General features: G+C 56.6%; 1 protein-coding gene across 4 annotated transcripts in view; it reads left to right on the top strand.

Annotated features, from left to right (window-relative positions):
• SPTBN2 (spectrin beta, non-erythrocytic 2) overlaps positions 1–13,163 on the top strand; it is a 39,502-nt gene extending 26,339 nt beyond the window's left edge. For all 4 annotated transcript variants that reach the window (XM_043581727.1, XM_043581728.1, XM_043581725.1 and 1 more), the window contains 20 exons: positions 346–436; positions 684–830; positions 3,263–3,526; positions 4,742–4,966; positions 5,275–5,364; positions 5,720–5,980; positions 6,066–6,196; positions 6,440–6,644; positions 7,185–7,559; positions 8,255–8,499; positions 8,594–8,732; positions 8,996–9,080; positions 9,355–9,551; positions 9,852–9,994; positions 10,085–10,160; positions 10,244–10,294; positions 10,516–10,736; positions 11,256–11,429; positions 11,930–11,972; positions 12,300–13,163. In XM_043581727.1, coding sequence (XP_043437662.1) covers positions 346–436; positions 684–830; positions 3,263–3,526; positions 4,742–4,966; positions 5,275–5,364; positions 5,720–5,980; positions 6,066–6,196; positions 6,440–6,644; positions 7,185–7,559; positions 8,255–8,499; positions 8,594–8,732; positions 8,996–9,080; positions 9,355–9,551; positions 9,852–9,994; positions 10,085–10,160; positions 10,244–10,294; positions 10,516–10,736; positions 11,256–11,429; positions 11,930–11,972; positions 12,300–12,533 — 3,397 coding nt within the window. In that variant the 3' untranslated portion in view covers positions 12,534–13,163. The remainder of the gene's footprint in view (positions 1–345; positions 437–683; positions 831–3,262; positions 3,527–4,741; positions 4,967–5,274; positions 5,365–5,719; positions 5,981–6,065; positions 6,197–6,439; positions 6,645–7,184; positions 7,560–8,254; positions 8,500–8,593; positions 8,733–8,995; positions 9,081–9,354; positions 9,552–9,851; positions 9,995–10,084; positions 10,161–10,243; positions 10,295–10,515; positions 10,737–11,255; positions 11,430–11,929; positions 11,973–12,299) is intronic.

Here is a 13,163-nt window from a genome sequence, read left to right as displayed (position 1 = left end):
GGAAGTGAGCGAAAACAGCATGGCCTGTTTCATTGAGGAAGAAGCTGGAGAACGCAGCACAGGCAGACAGATGGTGGTGGGGGCTGACAAACAGTAGAGGAGGAAGAACTAAGTGGTTGGAGAGAGACTAAGCCAGGAGCTGGGAAGCCCTGCCTCCCCCACACCAGGGGAGATGAAGGCCACTGGAGTCGCTGGATGCTGGACATCAGGATCCCTGGATTGTCTTGCAGTGCTCCCGGAAGGCATTGTCCCCATAACAAGAGGACTGAAGGCTTCTAGGTTAGTTAGAGGGCCATAACCCTTTGACAGCAAGTTCAAGGGTCTCACAAGAGACTGTCATTACAGACACAAGAAGAATCAAGAAGCCGTGCAACAGCTCTTGGGCCGTCTTCGGGACAACCGAGAGCAGCAGCATTTCCTACAAGACTGTCACGAGGTGAGGCTCTTGGTACCCCCATGTCCCCTCCGACATTCCCTAGCCATCCCTTTGATAAAACGCCCTGGCTCTCTGAGCCTAGAGTAAGTCCATTGTGGTATCACCTGAATAAGTATCACCTGAATAAGCCACCTGCATGGCTTCTCCCCACATCCACCACTTCTCCCAGCTCACCTCGCCCCCTTACGCTCCACTCCATCTGAAATGTGCTCTGCCCTTCTCCACCCCTGCTCTACGCTTGGTCCAGCTGAAGCTCTGGATTGATGAGAAGATGCTGACAGCCCAGGACGTGTCCTACGATGAGGCCCGCAACCTGCACACCAAGTGGCAGAAGCACCAGGCGTTCATGGCTGAGCTGGCCGCCAACAAAGACTGGCTGGACAAGGTAGACAAGGTGAGTGGTGTGACAACAGCAGCAGGAAGAGAGCCCTGGGGCCTCGTCTGGACAGGATCATGGCCACAGTACAGGGAGGGATCCTGGCTTTAGTCTATGGTTCCTTCAGGGTTACAGGTCACGGGGCCTCTGGTGCCAAACCTCCAAGGTGGAGGTGTACGGTCTGGGGAACAAAGGTCTTCGGTCCATGAGACAGTGACTCCAGAACTGTGGGAAAGTACAAATTTGTAGTACGGGAGCCAAACTGCAGCCTTGGGTCAACACCGTAACTATCCCTGGGTCCGGAGGAGGATGACGTTCTTCAGCAGGGGTCAGCAAACTTTTGCAAAGGGCCAGATGGTAAATATTTTCAGCTTTGCGGGCCACACGGTTTCTGCTACGTGCCAGTGCGGCACAAAGGCAGCCATAGAGAATACATAAACGATCGGGTATAGCTGCGTTCCAATAAAACTTTATTTATAAAAACAAGTGGTGGGCCACAATGAGCCCACAGAGCACCTTTTTGCCAACCCTTGCTTTTGAGTCTTATTCTTCCTGGTACTTGGTACTTGGTACCACTTCCTCAAGAGCTGAGCACAGATAAAACTTTATTTCAACTCAGCAAGTATTCCTGGGCAACAATATGTGTGCTCAGCACTTTGCTAGGTACTGCAAGGTATATAAAAAGATACTTTCCTTCCCTCAAGGGCATGATGGTTGGGGAGAGGAGGAGACCAGTGTATGCCCAGTGTTTCCGTTTATTCAGCAAATATTACTATTTGCTGCTACTATATGCAAAAGCATTATATTAGGCACTGAGAAGGGTACATAGGCAGTTCCATTGTAGGCTCCACCCTTGAAGAATGACACGATAGCCAGGCTATGAGATGTATACACAAATACCTAAATTAAATCCAGAGCAGAATATTGCAAATGCAGTGAGAGAGGGCCTGATAAAGCCTAGGCCCTCTGTGTGTGCCCGTAAAGCTATGTACCAATAAAGCTTTGTTTACAAGGAGAGAAGAGGCACAGGAATCCTAGAGGCTGGAGCCTCCAGGGCAGTCCATGAAGGATGAGTAGAATTTGGACAAGCAGAGACACTGGAGGAAAAATGTTTCTGGGCAGAGAAAACCATGCAAACAGGAAGCCCAAGATGCATAAGTGGGGTACCTATATGGGAGCAAGGGGGTAAGTCAGACTGGCAGGAACGTAGAATGTGTGAAGGGGCCCCATGGAAGAAAAGGTAGGAAAAGCCTGCTAGGCCAAGTCATGAAAAGCCCTGAACACCACGTAAGGACTGTGCATCGAAGTGTGGATTGTGCTGAAGGTTTGTGAAGTGACCCAAGCAGTGCTAGACTCTGACATTCATCCTGGCAGCCATGCACAAAGTGGCTTCAAGGCAGTGTCTTGGCCTGTGTTCTTCTAGCAGCAGACCCTGAAATGAGGTTTCCAGTGCAGGCCACTTTATGACAGATGACCACCGAGAACACCGGTGGGGGCGTGGGGTGATGGGATGGAAAAGGAAAGGCATTTGATAACGGGCCCACGCTGCCATGCCAGTCACCCCAGTGGGCCACTGGTGCTCAGTACTAATGGGGCACCATGGGAACATGGGAGACAGTGTAGAACATGCATCCACATAATCCCAGCCAAAGAACAAGGATGCTGAGTCTTTGTCCACCGGCTCCCTGTCTGTCACTGGTTGCGGGCTGCTTCCTTGGGCAGTAACTCCTGGGCACTTCCGGTCTGCCTTGCATGCAGGTCAGGAGACCATGCTTCCCTCACCTCCCCAGCCACGAAAGTCCTCAAGCAGAAAGGCTGGGAGTGGGGAGAGCAGGTGGGACTTGGGTGTACATAACTCAGGGAAAGGGTGGCTTGCTGCGAAACAGGAGAAGATGGCAAATATACAAGACCATGTGTGGCGTAACCCCAGAAGCCACTAGCATGAGGGAGCCCAGAGTAGGAAAGGTCTCCATGGCTTCTTAGTTGAAATGAGATTTGAGCCAGACCTTGAACAAGTAGGGTGCAACCCAGCAGTGGGGGGTGGAGGGGCTAGAAGAGGTCTGAAACCTTGAGAAGAGCATGTTACGGAGAGTATGCAAGAACTTGCAATTATTGCCTTCACTTCAGGTTCCTACTGCCCTTTAGGTCTCTGATCTGTTACCAACCCATAAAGTTCGGCAGTATCTAATTCTTTTTTTTTTTTTTTTTTTTTTTGGGTAATGTTTGTTTATTTTTGAGAGAGAAAGTACAAGCAGGGGAGAGGCAGAGAGAGAGGAGGACAGAGGATCCAGAGCAGGCTCCGCTCTGACAGCAGCAAGCCCGATGTGGGGCTCGAACTCACGAACCATAGGATTGTGACCTGAGCCAAAGTCAGAGGCTCAGTGGACTGGTGACGGGCACCCAGCATTATCTAATTCTGACACTGACACCTTCTTTGTCCCACCACCCAGGAAGGGCGGGAGCTGACCCTCGAGAAGCCAGAGCTGAAGGCCCTGGTGTCTGAGAAGCTGGAGGACCTGCACCAGCGCTGGGACAGGCTGGAGAGCACCACCCAGGCCAAGGCCCGTAGCCTCTTCGATGCCAACCGAGCCGAGCTGTTTGCCCAGAGCTGCTCCGCCCTGGAGAGCTGGCTGGAGAGTCTGCAGGCCCAGCTGCACTCTGACGACTACGGCAAGGACCTCACCAGTGTCAACATTCTGCTCAAGAAGCAACAGGTGCTCTGCAGGCCTGTGATGGGGATGGGGAACCGCAGCAGAGAGGAGGAGGGAGTCTGTAGCTCCTGAGATTTGGGAGGTCATTCTCAGGCCTCACAGACAACATCTGCACCAGTATTTCTCAAAGCAATGTCCATGGGCCACCGTCTCCGAATCTCTGGGAGCATGTGTCTGTCAGACTGAAGTCAGAAGATAGAAACCATTCGCTAACTTGAACAATGAAATTTTAGTAAAAAAGAAGTATCAGTTAGTTAAAGGTGGTTAACTACCAAAAGGTAGAAATCGAAAGCAGGGATGAGAAAACATTTTTCTATAAAGGGCCAGACCGTAACATTTTGGCTGTTGTAGGTCATATGGTCTCTGTCATGAGTATTCAACTCTGTTCTGTAGGATAAAAGCAGCCACAGGCAATATGTAAAATAATGGGTGTGGCTGTGCGCCAATAAAACTTTATTTACAAAAACAGGCAGGGAGCTGGATTTGCTGATCCCTGCTCTAAATGGCACAGAAACGGCAAATGTAGGGAGCAGCTACTACCTCTAGTGCTGGGGAGGGGTACCCAAGGAGGACTGAGATGCATCCCCCCTGACCCCACGGCTGTTTCAGACCTCGTTGGAGAGGGCCGGGGCCCAGGGGTAGGTATTGTAGAACTTTGCTGGGGTATCCTGGGACCAGGCCAGTCTAATGCTGGCGGGCCAACACTGGCCAGCAGGAAGTTACCACTGGGATGCCAGCAAAATTTGCTGGAGGGTGGTGAGAGCCACTGGATTTCCTGCACACCATGGGCAGTTTTGCTATAGGAGCAAGAGCAAAAAAACACACAAGAACCATAAATTGCACCTTCCCCTCCTTGCATTGTGCTGTGCCTCTGGCGCCCTCTAATGACAAGACCCAGCATTGCACCAGCTGGCAAAGGAGAAAGGTCGACAGGGTTCAGTCCTAACATCTCAAAACAGGAAAAGATGTACCTGGAGCTGAGGTGATTTGGGGTCTGAGAGGCAGTAAACTGACAACTGGCCCCGTTATCACATCTCCCCCGCAGGCTCTTATGTATATTAGAGTTTGAGGTCCACTGAGCTAGGCCATGAGGAGATGCTCTCCCTGGGGTGAACCCCGGGGATAAGAAATCTTGATTGGCCACAGGAAGTGTGGAGTCTCCTCTGAGCTTGAAGGCAGATGTGTGGTGACAACACCTCCTTCCTCCCCGGGCTGCAGATGCTGGAACGGGAGATGGCAGTGCGAGAGAAGGAGGTGGAGGCCATCCAGGCCCAGGCGACAGCGCTGGCCCAGGAGGACCAGGGCGCAGGGGAGGTGGAGAGGACGTCGAGAGCTGTGGAGGAGAAGTTCCGGGCCCTGTGCCAGCCCATGAAGGAGCGCTGCCGGCGCCTGCACGCCTCCCGTGAGCAGCACCAGTTCCACCGGGACGTGGAGGATGAGATTGTGAGTCACTAGAGTCTGGGCTGAGGTAGAGTCGTCATCGTGGCAAATTGCTCCCTGCCATTCGCTTTCTAGTCTCCTTCCTGGATGCTGGGGAGATGCCAGCATCTCTTCCCTTGGCATGGAAAACGGACTCTCGAGGGACTCTTGGGGATGCCCTCTGGGTCCCTGTGCCCCAGACTCAGAGATGACCATTCCCAGCAGGCACACACCAGGAGCCCTAGCAAACCTCTCCCCAAGTCTCCCCACTGTCCAACCCCAGCTCTCACTTTGCCCTCTGGACCTCCACTGACCCCCTCTTTCTCATCCAGTTGTGGGTGACAGAGCGGCTACCCATGGCTAGCTCCATGGAACATGGCAAGGACCTGCCCAGTGTCCAGCTTCTCATGAAGAAAAACCAGGTGAGGCCAAGGCTAAAGGCAAAAGAAAGGGTCTCAAGGGCCTCCCAGACTTGGAAGTTTGTTTTTTCTTAAAAAAAAAAAAATTGGGGTTTCTCTGGCTCCCCCTCAATCTGTGTGTCATTCTAGACTTCAGTGCTTGGCCTCTCTTCACCAAAGGAGGGTGGGTTCTCTTTGTAGCAGATCAGGTGGACTGAAGGGGTGTTACCATCCCATTCTTAGGTCAGAGGAGGGGGCAAGTGAGGAGGACTCAGGAAGAAAGAAAGCTGAAAGTAGGGGGCTGGCTGTGGAGCAGGTGGAAGGGGGAATGTGGCGAGGGGCCCCCTCTCAGAGTGTCCTCTTCTACTGCTGTGGACAGACCCTGCAGAAGGAGATCCAGGGCCACGAGCCGCGGATCGCGGACCTGACGGAGCGGCAGCGTACTCTGGGAGCAGCAGCGGCAGGCCCAGAGCTGGCTGAGCTGCAGGATATGTGGAAACGCCTGAGCCACGAGCTGGAGCTTCGAGGCAAGCGACTGGAGGAGGCCCTGCGGGCCCAGCAGTTCTACCGCGATGCCGCCGAGGCGGAGGCCTGGATGGGCGAGCAGGAGTTACACATGATGGGCCAGGAGAAAGCCAAGGTGAGAGGCCCAGCAGAGCTCAGGCTGTGTGGCTGCCACTCTCTTCCCCAGCCCCCTGCTCCCTGATGCCCACTGTCGTTCCCAGGACGAGCTCAGCGCCCAGGCAGAGGTGAAGAAGCATCAGGTACTGGAACAAGCCCTGGCTGACTATGCTCAGACCATCCATCAGCTGGCAGCCAGCAGCCAAGACATGATTGACCACAACCACCCAGAGAGGTGAACACGGCGGGGAACAAGGGGGAGCACGGCTCCTGGGGGAGACAAGAACGGGTTCCAGGGTGGTGCCGGGACTGTGGGGCCTTCTGTGCTACATGTGTACAGAACTATTTAGAAAGCTAGACAGGCAGAGACTTGGCAAGTAGTGGGGGGAGGGGGGGGCGGGCAGAAGGGACTGGACTGTATAGGATAGGTAGGGTTCAGAGCCATGTGTCTTAAGTCCTGCCACCCCTGTCCCCACAGCACGCGAATATCCATCCGCCAAGCGCAGGTGGACAAGCTGTACGCCAGCCTGAAGGAGCTGGCGGGAGAGCGGCGGGAGCGCCTGCAGGAGCACCTGCGGCTGTGCCAGCTCCGCCGTGAGCTGGACGACCTGGAGCAGTGGATCCAGGAGCGCGAGGTGGTGGCAGCCTCCCACGAGCTGGGCCAGGACTACGAGCACGTGACTGTGAGTGCAGGGCGGGCACCAGCCCACCAGCCACAGAGCTGCTCTGGGAGGTGCGGAGGACCCCCCCGGGAGGCCAGCGCCTCCTTCTGGCAGAGCATCGAGGGGCAGGGGGTGCAAGAGCGGGCTGAGCAGGCACCGCCCTTGGGTACTTAATTTGAAGAACCGTGCAGAAAAGAGGTCATGGGACTGCACGCAGGTGTGGGCAAAAAGGAAATTTCCAATCCAACAGCACAGGTGACTTCCTCTGCACTGTTTGGGAATTTGGGCCCCCGTTAGTGCAGACACATGGACCATAGTTAGGGTATTTTGCCTGACGGCCAAAGGTTCCAAGCACCCCTAATGCTTTTGCTGGAGGCTGGGGGCATCAGTCACATGTGGGGTAAATGGGAACCAGTTGTCCTGCTGAAGAAACCTGTTTTGGCCCTTGTGGCCCGTGGGGAGAGTCACTTCTCAGGTTTGGGGCTACAAGTCTCGCCCACTAGACAGGGACTGCATCTACCCGTGTTAAAGCGCTGTCCGCGTAACTGCTTCCTCCTCCAGATGCTCCGGGACAAATTCCGAGAGTTTTCCCGGGACACGAGTACCATCGGTCAGGAGCGTGTGGACAGCGCCAACGCACTGGCCAACGGGCTCATCGCTGGGGGCCATGCCGCCCGGGCCACCGTGGCCGAGTGGAAGGACAGCCTCAATGAGGCCTGGGCGGACCTGCTCGAGCTGCTGGACACGCGGGGTCAGGTGCTGGCAGCGGCGCACGAGCTGCAGCGCTTCCTGCACGGGGCGCGCCAAGCACTGGCGCGCGTGCAGCACAAGCAGCAGCAGCTTCCCGACGGGACCGGCCGGGACCTCAACGCAGCCGAGGCCCTGCAACGCCGCCACTGCGCCTTTGAGCATGACATCCAGGCCCTCAGTGCCCAGGTCTGACCCAAGCATGGTGATTTGGGGGAGCGGGGCGGGGGGGAGGCGGTGCTCAGAGGAGACTTCATGGGAAATGGTGGGGGGTTGGCATCCTCTGGAGGGATGCTTAAGGACAAAGTTAAGAGTGGTTCCAGGGAAACCTCTCTGGCCAGGGTATATCTAGCCACAGCATCCACACCTTTAATGACCAGCCTTCTTGGGGGCCCATGACATTTCCAGATGGTCTCAATGGCTGGATTCTTCATAGCATACTAAAATCTGCCTGTTGGTCCCACCCAGGTCAGAGCTCCAGACCCACACCACAGAAGCATAGATTCTTTCTCCAACCGTTTAAACCCAGTCAACCAATACCCAAGTCCCTTCATGGCTGAAAATCTCATTCTAGCAATCGTTGAGGCCCCTCGTGTCCTGGGCAGGCCTCTGGAAGCTCAATTGGCCAGTGGTCTGTTTAAAAGATTGCCCCCGCCAGACTCCCCAGGCCCCATGTTGAGACCCAGCAGGGCAGGGTATGACAGGGCTTACTCTGGGCACCGGCCTTCATTTTTCCCAGCGGCTACCCTCTGCTCTGCCTCCTGCTTCTCTGGCTGGTAAAATGGATGGGAGATAGAGCACAGAGACCAGGACCGGAGAGACCCCTGCTCGTTGGAGACCCCCAGCTCTGCCTCACTCTGAGCGGGGGTCGGGGGGGCCCACAGGTCCAGCAGGTGCAGGATGATGGCCATCGGCTCCAGAAGGCCTATGCTGGAGACAAGGCTGAGGAGATCGGCCGCCACATGCAGGCTGTGGCTGAGGCCTGGACCCAGCTTCAGGGAAGCTCTGCCGCCCGCCGCCAGCTGCTCCTGGACACCACGGACAAGTTCCGCTTCTTCAAGGCCGTCCGGGAGCTGATGCTGTGGATGGATGGGGTGAACCTGCAGATGGATGCCCAGGAGCGGCCCCGGTGAGGGCCACGGTGCCCTGCAGCCTCCAAGGGCTGTGGGCTGGGGGCTGGGACAGGGTTGTGGGCAGCGGTAATGTGGTCTCTGTACCCCCAGGGATGTGTCCTCCGCAGATCTGGTCATCAAGAACCACCAGGGCATCAAGGCAGAGATAGAGGCCAGGGCCGACCGCTTCTCCTCTTGCATCGACATGGGGCAGGGGCTGCTTGCCAGGAGCCACTACGCAGCTGAGGAGGTGGGTGAGGTGTGGGTGCAGCCAGGTCGTCCTCACAGGGGGAGGCCTCGGTGCTGATCTCTCCTCTGAGTCTTCCTCCTCCCTCTCGTTCTTCCTTCGCAGAACCACCCCCTTCCCCTTGGTGCTGTTCACGATTTCCCCATTCCAACTTGCCCCCAGAACCGTCTGCCTCCTGAAATCAGAAATCTCTAGTTCCCTGTGTGAGTCCTCCAGAGACCCCAGAAAGGTCCTACTGGGTGCTAACTCACATCTCTGCCCCCTAGATCTCGGAGAAGCTGTCTCAGCTGCAGGCACGGCGCCAGGAGACAGCAGACAAGTGGCAGGAGAAAATGGACTGGCTCCAGCTTGGTGAGCTGCCGTGGGCACCAGGGAACTGGCTGAGGGCACCAGGCCCTGGGAGAAGGGGCTGGGGATCTCGCACCCTGTAGTTTCCAGAGTATGTAAGACCAAGAGGCCTGGGCATGGAATTCAAGGTGCCTGCCCTTGGCACTGCCTGCCTCTGCCCTGCGCTTCTGCCCTGGGGCAGTAGCTCCCTCTGTGACCCTGTTCTTGAAGCGCTGTGGCAACAGTGCCCTGCTGGTGCTCTGACCTGCTATCTCCTCCTGACCCCCCAACCCCCCAGTTTTGGAGGTGCTCGTATTTGGGAGAGATGCGGGTATGGCGGAGGCCTGGCTGTGCAGCCAAGAGCCATTGGTGAGAAGCGCTGAGCTGGGCTGCACAGTCGATGAAGTCGAGAGCCTCATCAAGCGTCATGAGGCCTTCCAGAAGTCCGCAGTGGCCTGGGAGGAACGTTTCAGCGCCCTGGAGAAACTCACCGCGGTGAGGAATGCCCTCCCCTCCCACTGCCCCAGACCTGCGCTCTGTCCTGCTTGATGAAGACGTGTCTTCCCTTCCCACTGTACCAGCGTGTCCTGGATGTGAGCCGTGGGTGCCTGTTGTACCATGGCTCCAGGAGCCCTCAGCTCCCCCGTTGCTTCTAATCCCCACCTTCTTTTGAAATTCTACTTTCTATCCTTTCTGTTCCATCAGGCGAGCTGAGGCATCTCAGCTTTCCCCAGTGCCCTCCCTGATCCTTTTGAGTGCAACCTTCTACGCTCTGACCCCAGAATGTTTTGACAGCTGGAGGAGCAGGAGAAGGAACGGAAAAGAAAGAGGGAGGAGGAGGAACGGAGGAAACAGCCCCCTGCCCCAGAGCCCATAGCCGGTCTGTCTGAAGGGGACCTGGTGGACAGCCAAACAGCTCCCGATGCCACCCGGGATGGGTGAGAGCTGGGACCCCTGGGGACAGAGAACGTGGCTGAGTCTGAGCAACCCAAGGACTTAACACTCTGTCTCACCTTCTGCTGTTCCAGAACCCGCCCCCGGCCGCCAGCGTCTGCACAGCAGGCCAGCGTCAACGGAGTCTGCACGGATACAGAGTCCCCTCAGGTGACCCCCACTGCCCTGTGCCCCCCGATCAGGATCTTAGCTCCCCATCTTGCATGTCCTCTTACAGCTTTTTGTCCTCATAGCCCCTGTTGGAACAACAGAGACTGGAGCAAGGCAGCTTCCCAGAAGGACCTGTGAGTTTCGCCCAGAGGTGTGGGTGTTAATAACGGGAGATGAAGGGAAGAAGAGGGGTGTGAGCCAGGCGGTGGGGATCCTGGGGATAGGATAAGACAGGGGCCCAGAGGAAACAGGGGGTGGGAAGACCAGCTCTTGGACTTCAAGCTTCATGACATTTGGGCTAGATATTTCCCATCTGGTCCTTTGACACTGACACTGTTGTCCATTTTGCCCACAGGGGTCTGGCACAGGGGACGAGGCCAACGGGCCACGGGGGGAGAAGCAGACCCGGACGCGAGGCCCAGCCCCTCCCGTAATGCCCCAGAGCAGGTCATCGGAGCCAGCCCGGGTTGCCACCTTGCCCCCTCGAGGCCCAGAGCTCTCTGCCCAGGAGCAGATGGAAGGGATGCTGTGCCGCAAACAGGAGATGGAGGCCTTTGGCAAGAAGGCTGCCAACAGGTACTGGCCCTGGCCGCACAGCGTCGGTGGCCTCTCGGCTCCTGCCTTCTAAAGAGGCTTCCCTGGGCTCAGTCGGTTGAGCGTCCGACTTTGGCCCAGGTCGTGATCTCGTGGTCTGTGGGTTCGAGCCCCACGTCGGGCTCTGTGCCGACAGCTCAGAGGCTGGAGCCTGATTCAGATTCTGTGTCTCCCTCTCTCTCTGCCCCTGCCCCACTCACGCTCTGTCTCTCTCTCAAAAATAAACATGAAAAATAAAATAAAATAAATAAAAAGAGGCTTTCCTGGAACCTCTTCCAAATAGACGGGGAAGAGGTATGGTATAGGAGGAGGGTCCTCTGGGAGAAGGAGAGGATCCAAGAGAAGAGCAGGGGCCTCAGGTGATGGTCAGGAGTGTGTAAAGATAAGGGGCCCAAAGACAGGAGTGGCACTGGAAGCCCTCAGACACCCAAGCTAGGGTTCTAGGCCCCATAGAGACCAGTCACCTGTCTCATCTCATCACCTACACCACATCCCTCCCAGGTCATGGCAAAACGTGTACTGCGTCCTGCGGCGTGGGAGCCTTGGCTTTTATAAGGATGCAAAGGCGGCCAGCACAGGAGTGCCATACCACGGAGAAGTGCCTGTCAGCCTGGCCAGGGCCCAGGGCAGCGTCGCCTTTGATTATCGAAAGCGCAAACACGTCTTCAAGTTGGGGTAGGAATGCAAAGTGCCCTCAGGATGGGAGGGGAGTTGGGGGCGATGCGAAGTATAGGGGAGCCACAAGCTAGTAGAGGGAATCGAGTCACAGGGCTGGGTGTTTGGGGACAGAGATGTAGGTGAGAGAACGGGAGGGGGTCTGGTTGCACTCAGGGCACAGGAGCACCAAGATGCGGGCTTGCCTGCTGATGTCAAGCAAAAAATTATGGTGCATGGGAAATCTGAAGGCGGCCTGCCTCCGGGGACCTCCAGGGACCTGCCTCTGCCTGCCAGCAAGCAGCCAGTGCAGGAGGCACAGCCTGGGATGCAGGTGAGCTCACCGTGGTCCTCAGCAGCCAAACAGGAAGGGCCTGCTTTTGCATAGCGCTGGGAAAGTGCAGGATGTGCAGAACGTGCCCTCCAGCCTGCTCTCAGGGTGATCACTGGGACTCCACGAGCGCTGGTGTAGCCGGTCCAGATTCTCAGCTCTGGTCTGAGGCTTCTCTTTCTCCCAACAGCTTGCAGGATGGAAAAGAATATTTATTCCAGGCCAAGGATGAGGTGAGCTTGCCCCTTCTCCCCCCGCGTCTCTATCTCTGGGCCATTCTCAGAACCTTCCAGTTGTAGATTCCCCTTTCTTCCCTCTCCTCTCTTTTTCCTTAAGTGTCTCCCTCTTCGTGAGCAGATAGCTCACAGTGTGCCACCTGGATGTTTGTGAAGGCCACCCAAAAACCTGTTTCCCGTCTTAAAGGGGTCATTTTCTCCAGTGAGACAAAATAGTCCAAACACTTTCCTGCCTGCTCCTCCTCAGCTTCCCAGCGTCTGCAGGCCACAGCTTCAGCCCGGCTGCCTTGACGCTGACCACCTGTCTTCCCGTGCCCTCCGCAGGCGGAGATGAGCTCATGGCTGCGGGTGGTAAATGCAGCCATTGCGACTGCGTCCTCTGCCTCTGGAGAGCCTGAAGAGCCAGCGGTGCCCAGTGCCGCCCGGGGCATGACTCGGGCCATGACCATGCCCCCGGTATCACCGGTCGGGGCTGAGGGGCCTGTCGTGCTTCGAAGCAAGGACGGCCGAGAACGAGAGAGAGAAAAACGCTTCAGCTTCTTCAAGAAGAGCAAGTAGTTGGGGGCGAGACTCCCAGGCCAGCTTCTTCCCTGTATTCAGGAAACTGCCAGGGACTGTCAACAGGGACCACCCTCTTGTCAGGACAACTGCCTGCTGCTAGGGTCTGTTGCCAAGGTCAACCCATCACCAGGAACTGTTGGGGGGTGGGGGGGACAAGTCAGTGTTCCCAAGGGCGATGCTCCTCTTCTGCTATTTAATTCCAGACTGGTGGTGGGACCCAGGCAACCCCCAATTCCACTCCCGCCTCCTGACTTCTTCCTTCTCCCCCAGCCCTATGCCTCTACCCTGACTCCGGTGAGGACAGCCCTGCACCCTCAACATAGGCCATGTGGGGAATGGCTGCCCCTGCCTCAGGTCATTCTCCCACCACGGCTAGGACATGCCCCTCGGTTCCTTGCCCCTGGGGACCAGCCAGGAACCTCTCAGAGCTGAAGCAGGACCTGGGGGCAAGATTGCCAGATGGCCGAGTCAGAGGTGCCGAAACTCCCCCTTCCCATCCTAACTCGTCCTCTGACTCGAGTGGCTGCCCATCTGCAGCGACGCTCAATGGCTTCCAGGTGTGAGTTGTTCAAGGGCAACCACAGCCTTGAGTCTGGCCAAGGAGGTGATTAAACAGCTCAGCTTGTC

Source organism: Prionailurus bengalensis, chromosome D1, assembly GCF_016509475.1.
Source record: "Prionailurus bengalensis isolate Pbe53 chromosome D1, Fcat_Pben_1.1_paternal_pri, whole genome shotgun sequence".
In the NCBI taxonomy this organism is placed as follows: domain Eukaryota; kingdom Metazoa; phylum Chordata; class Mammalia; order Carnivora; family Felidae; genus Prionailurus; species Prionailurus bengalensis.
This window is presented reverse-complemented; position numbering and strand designations above follow the sequence as displayed.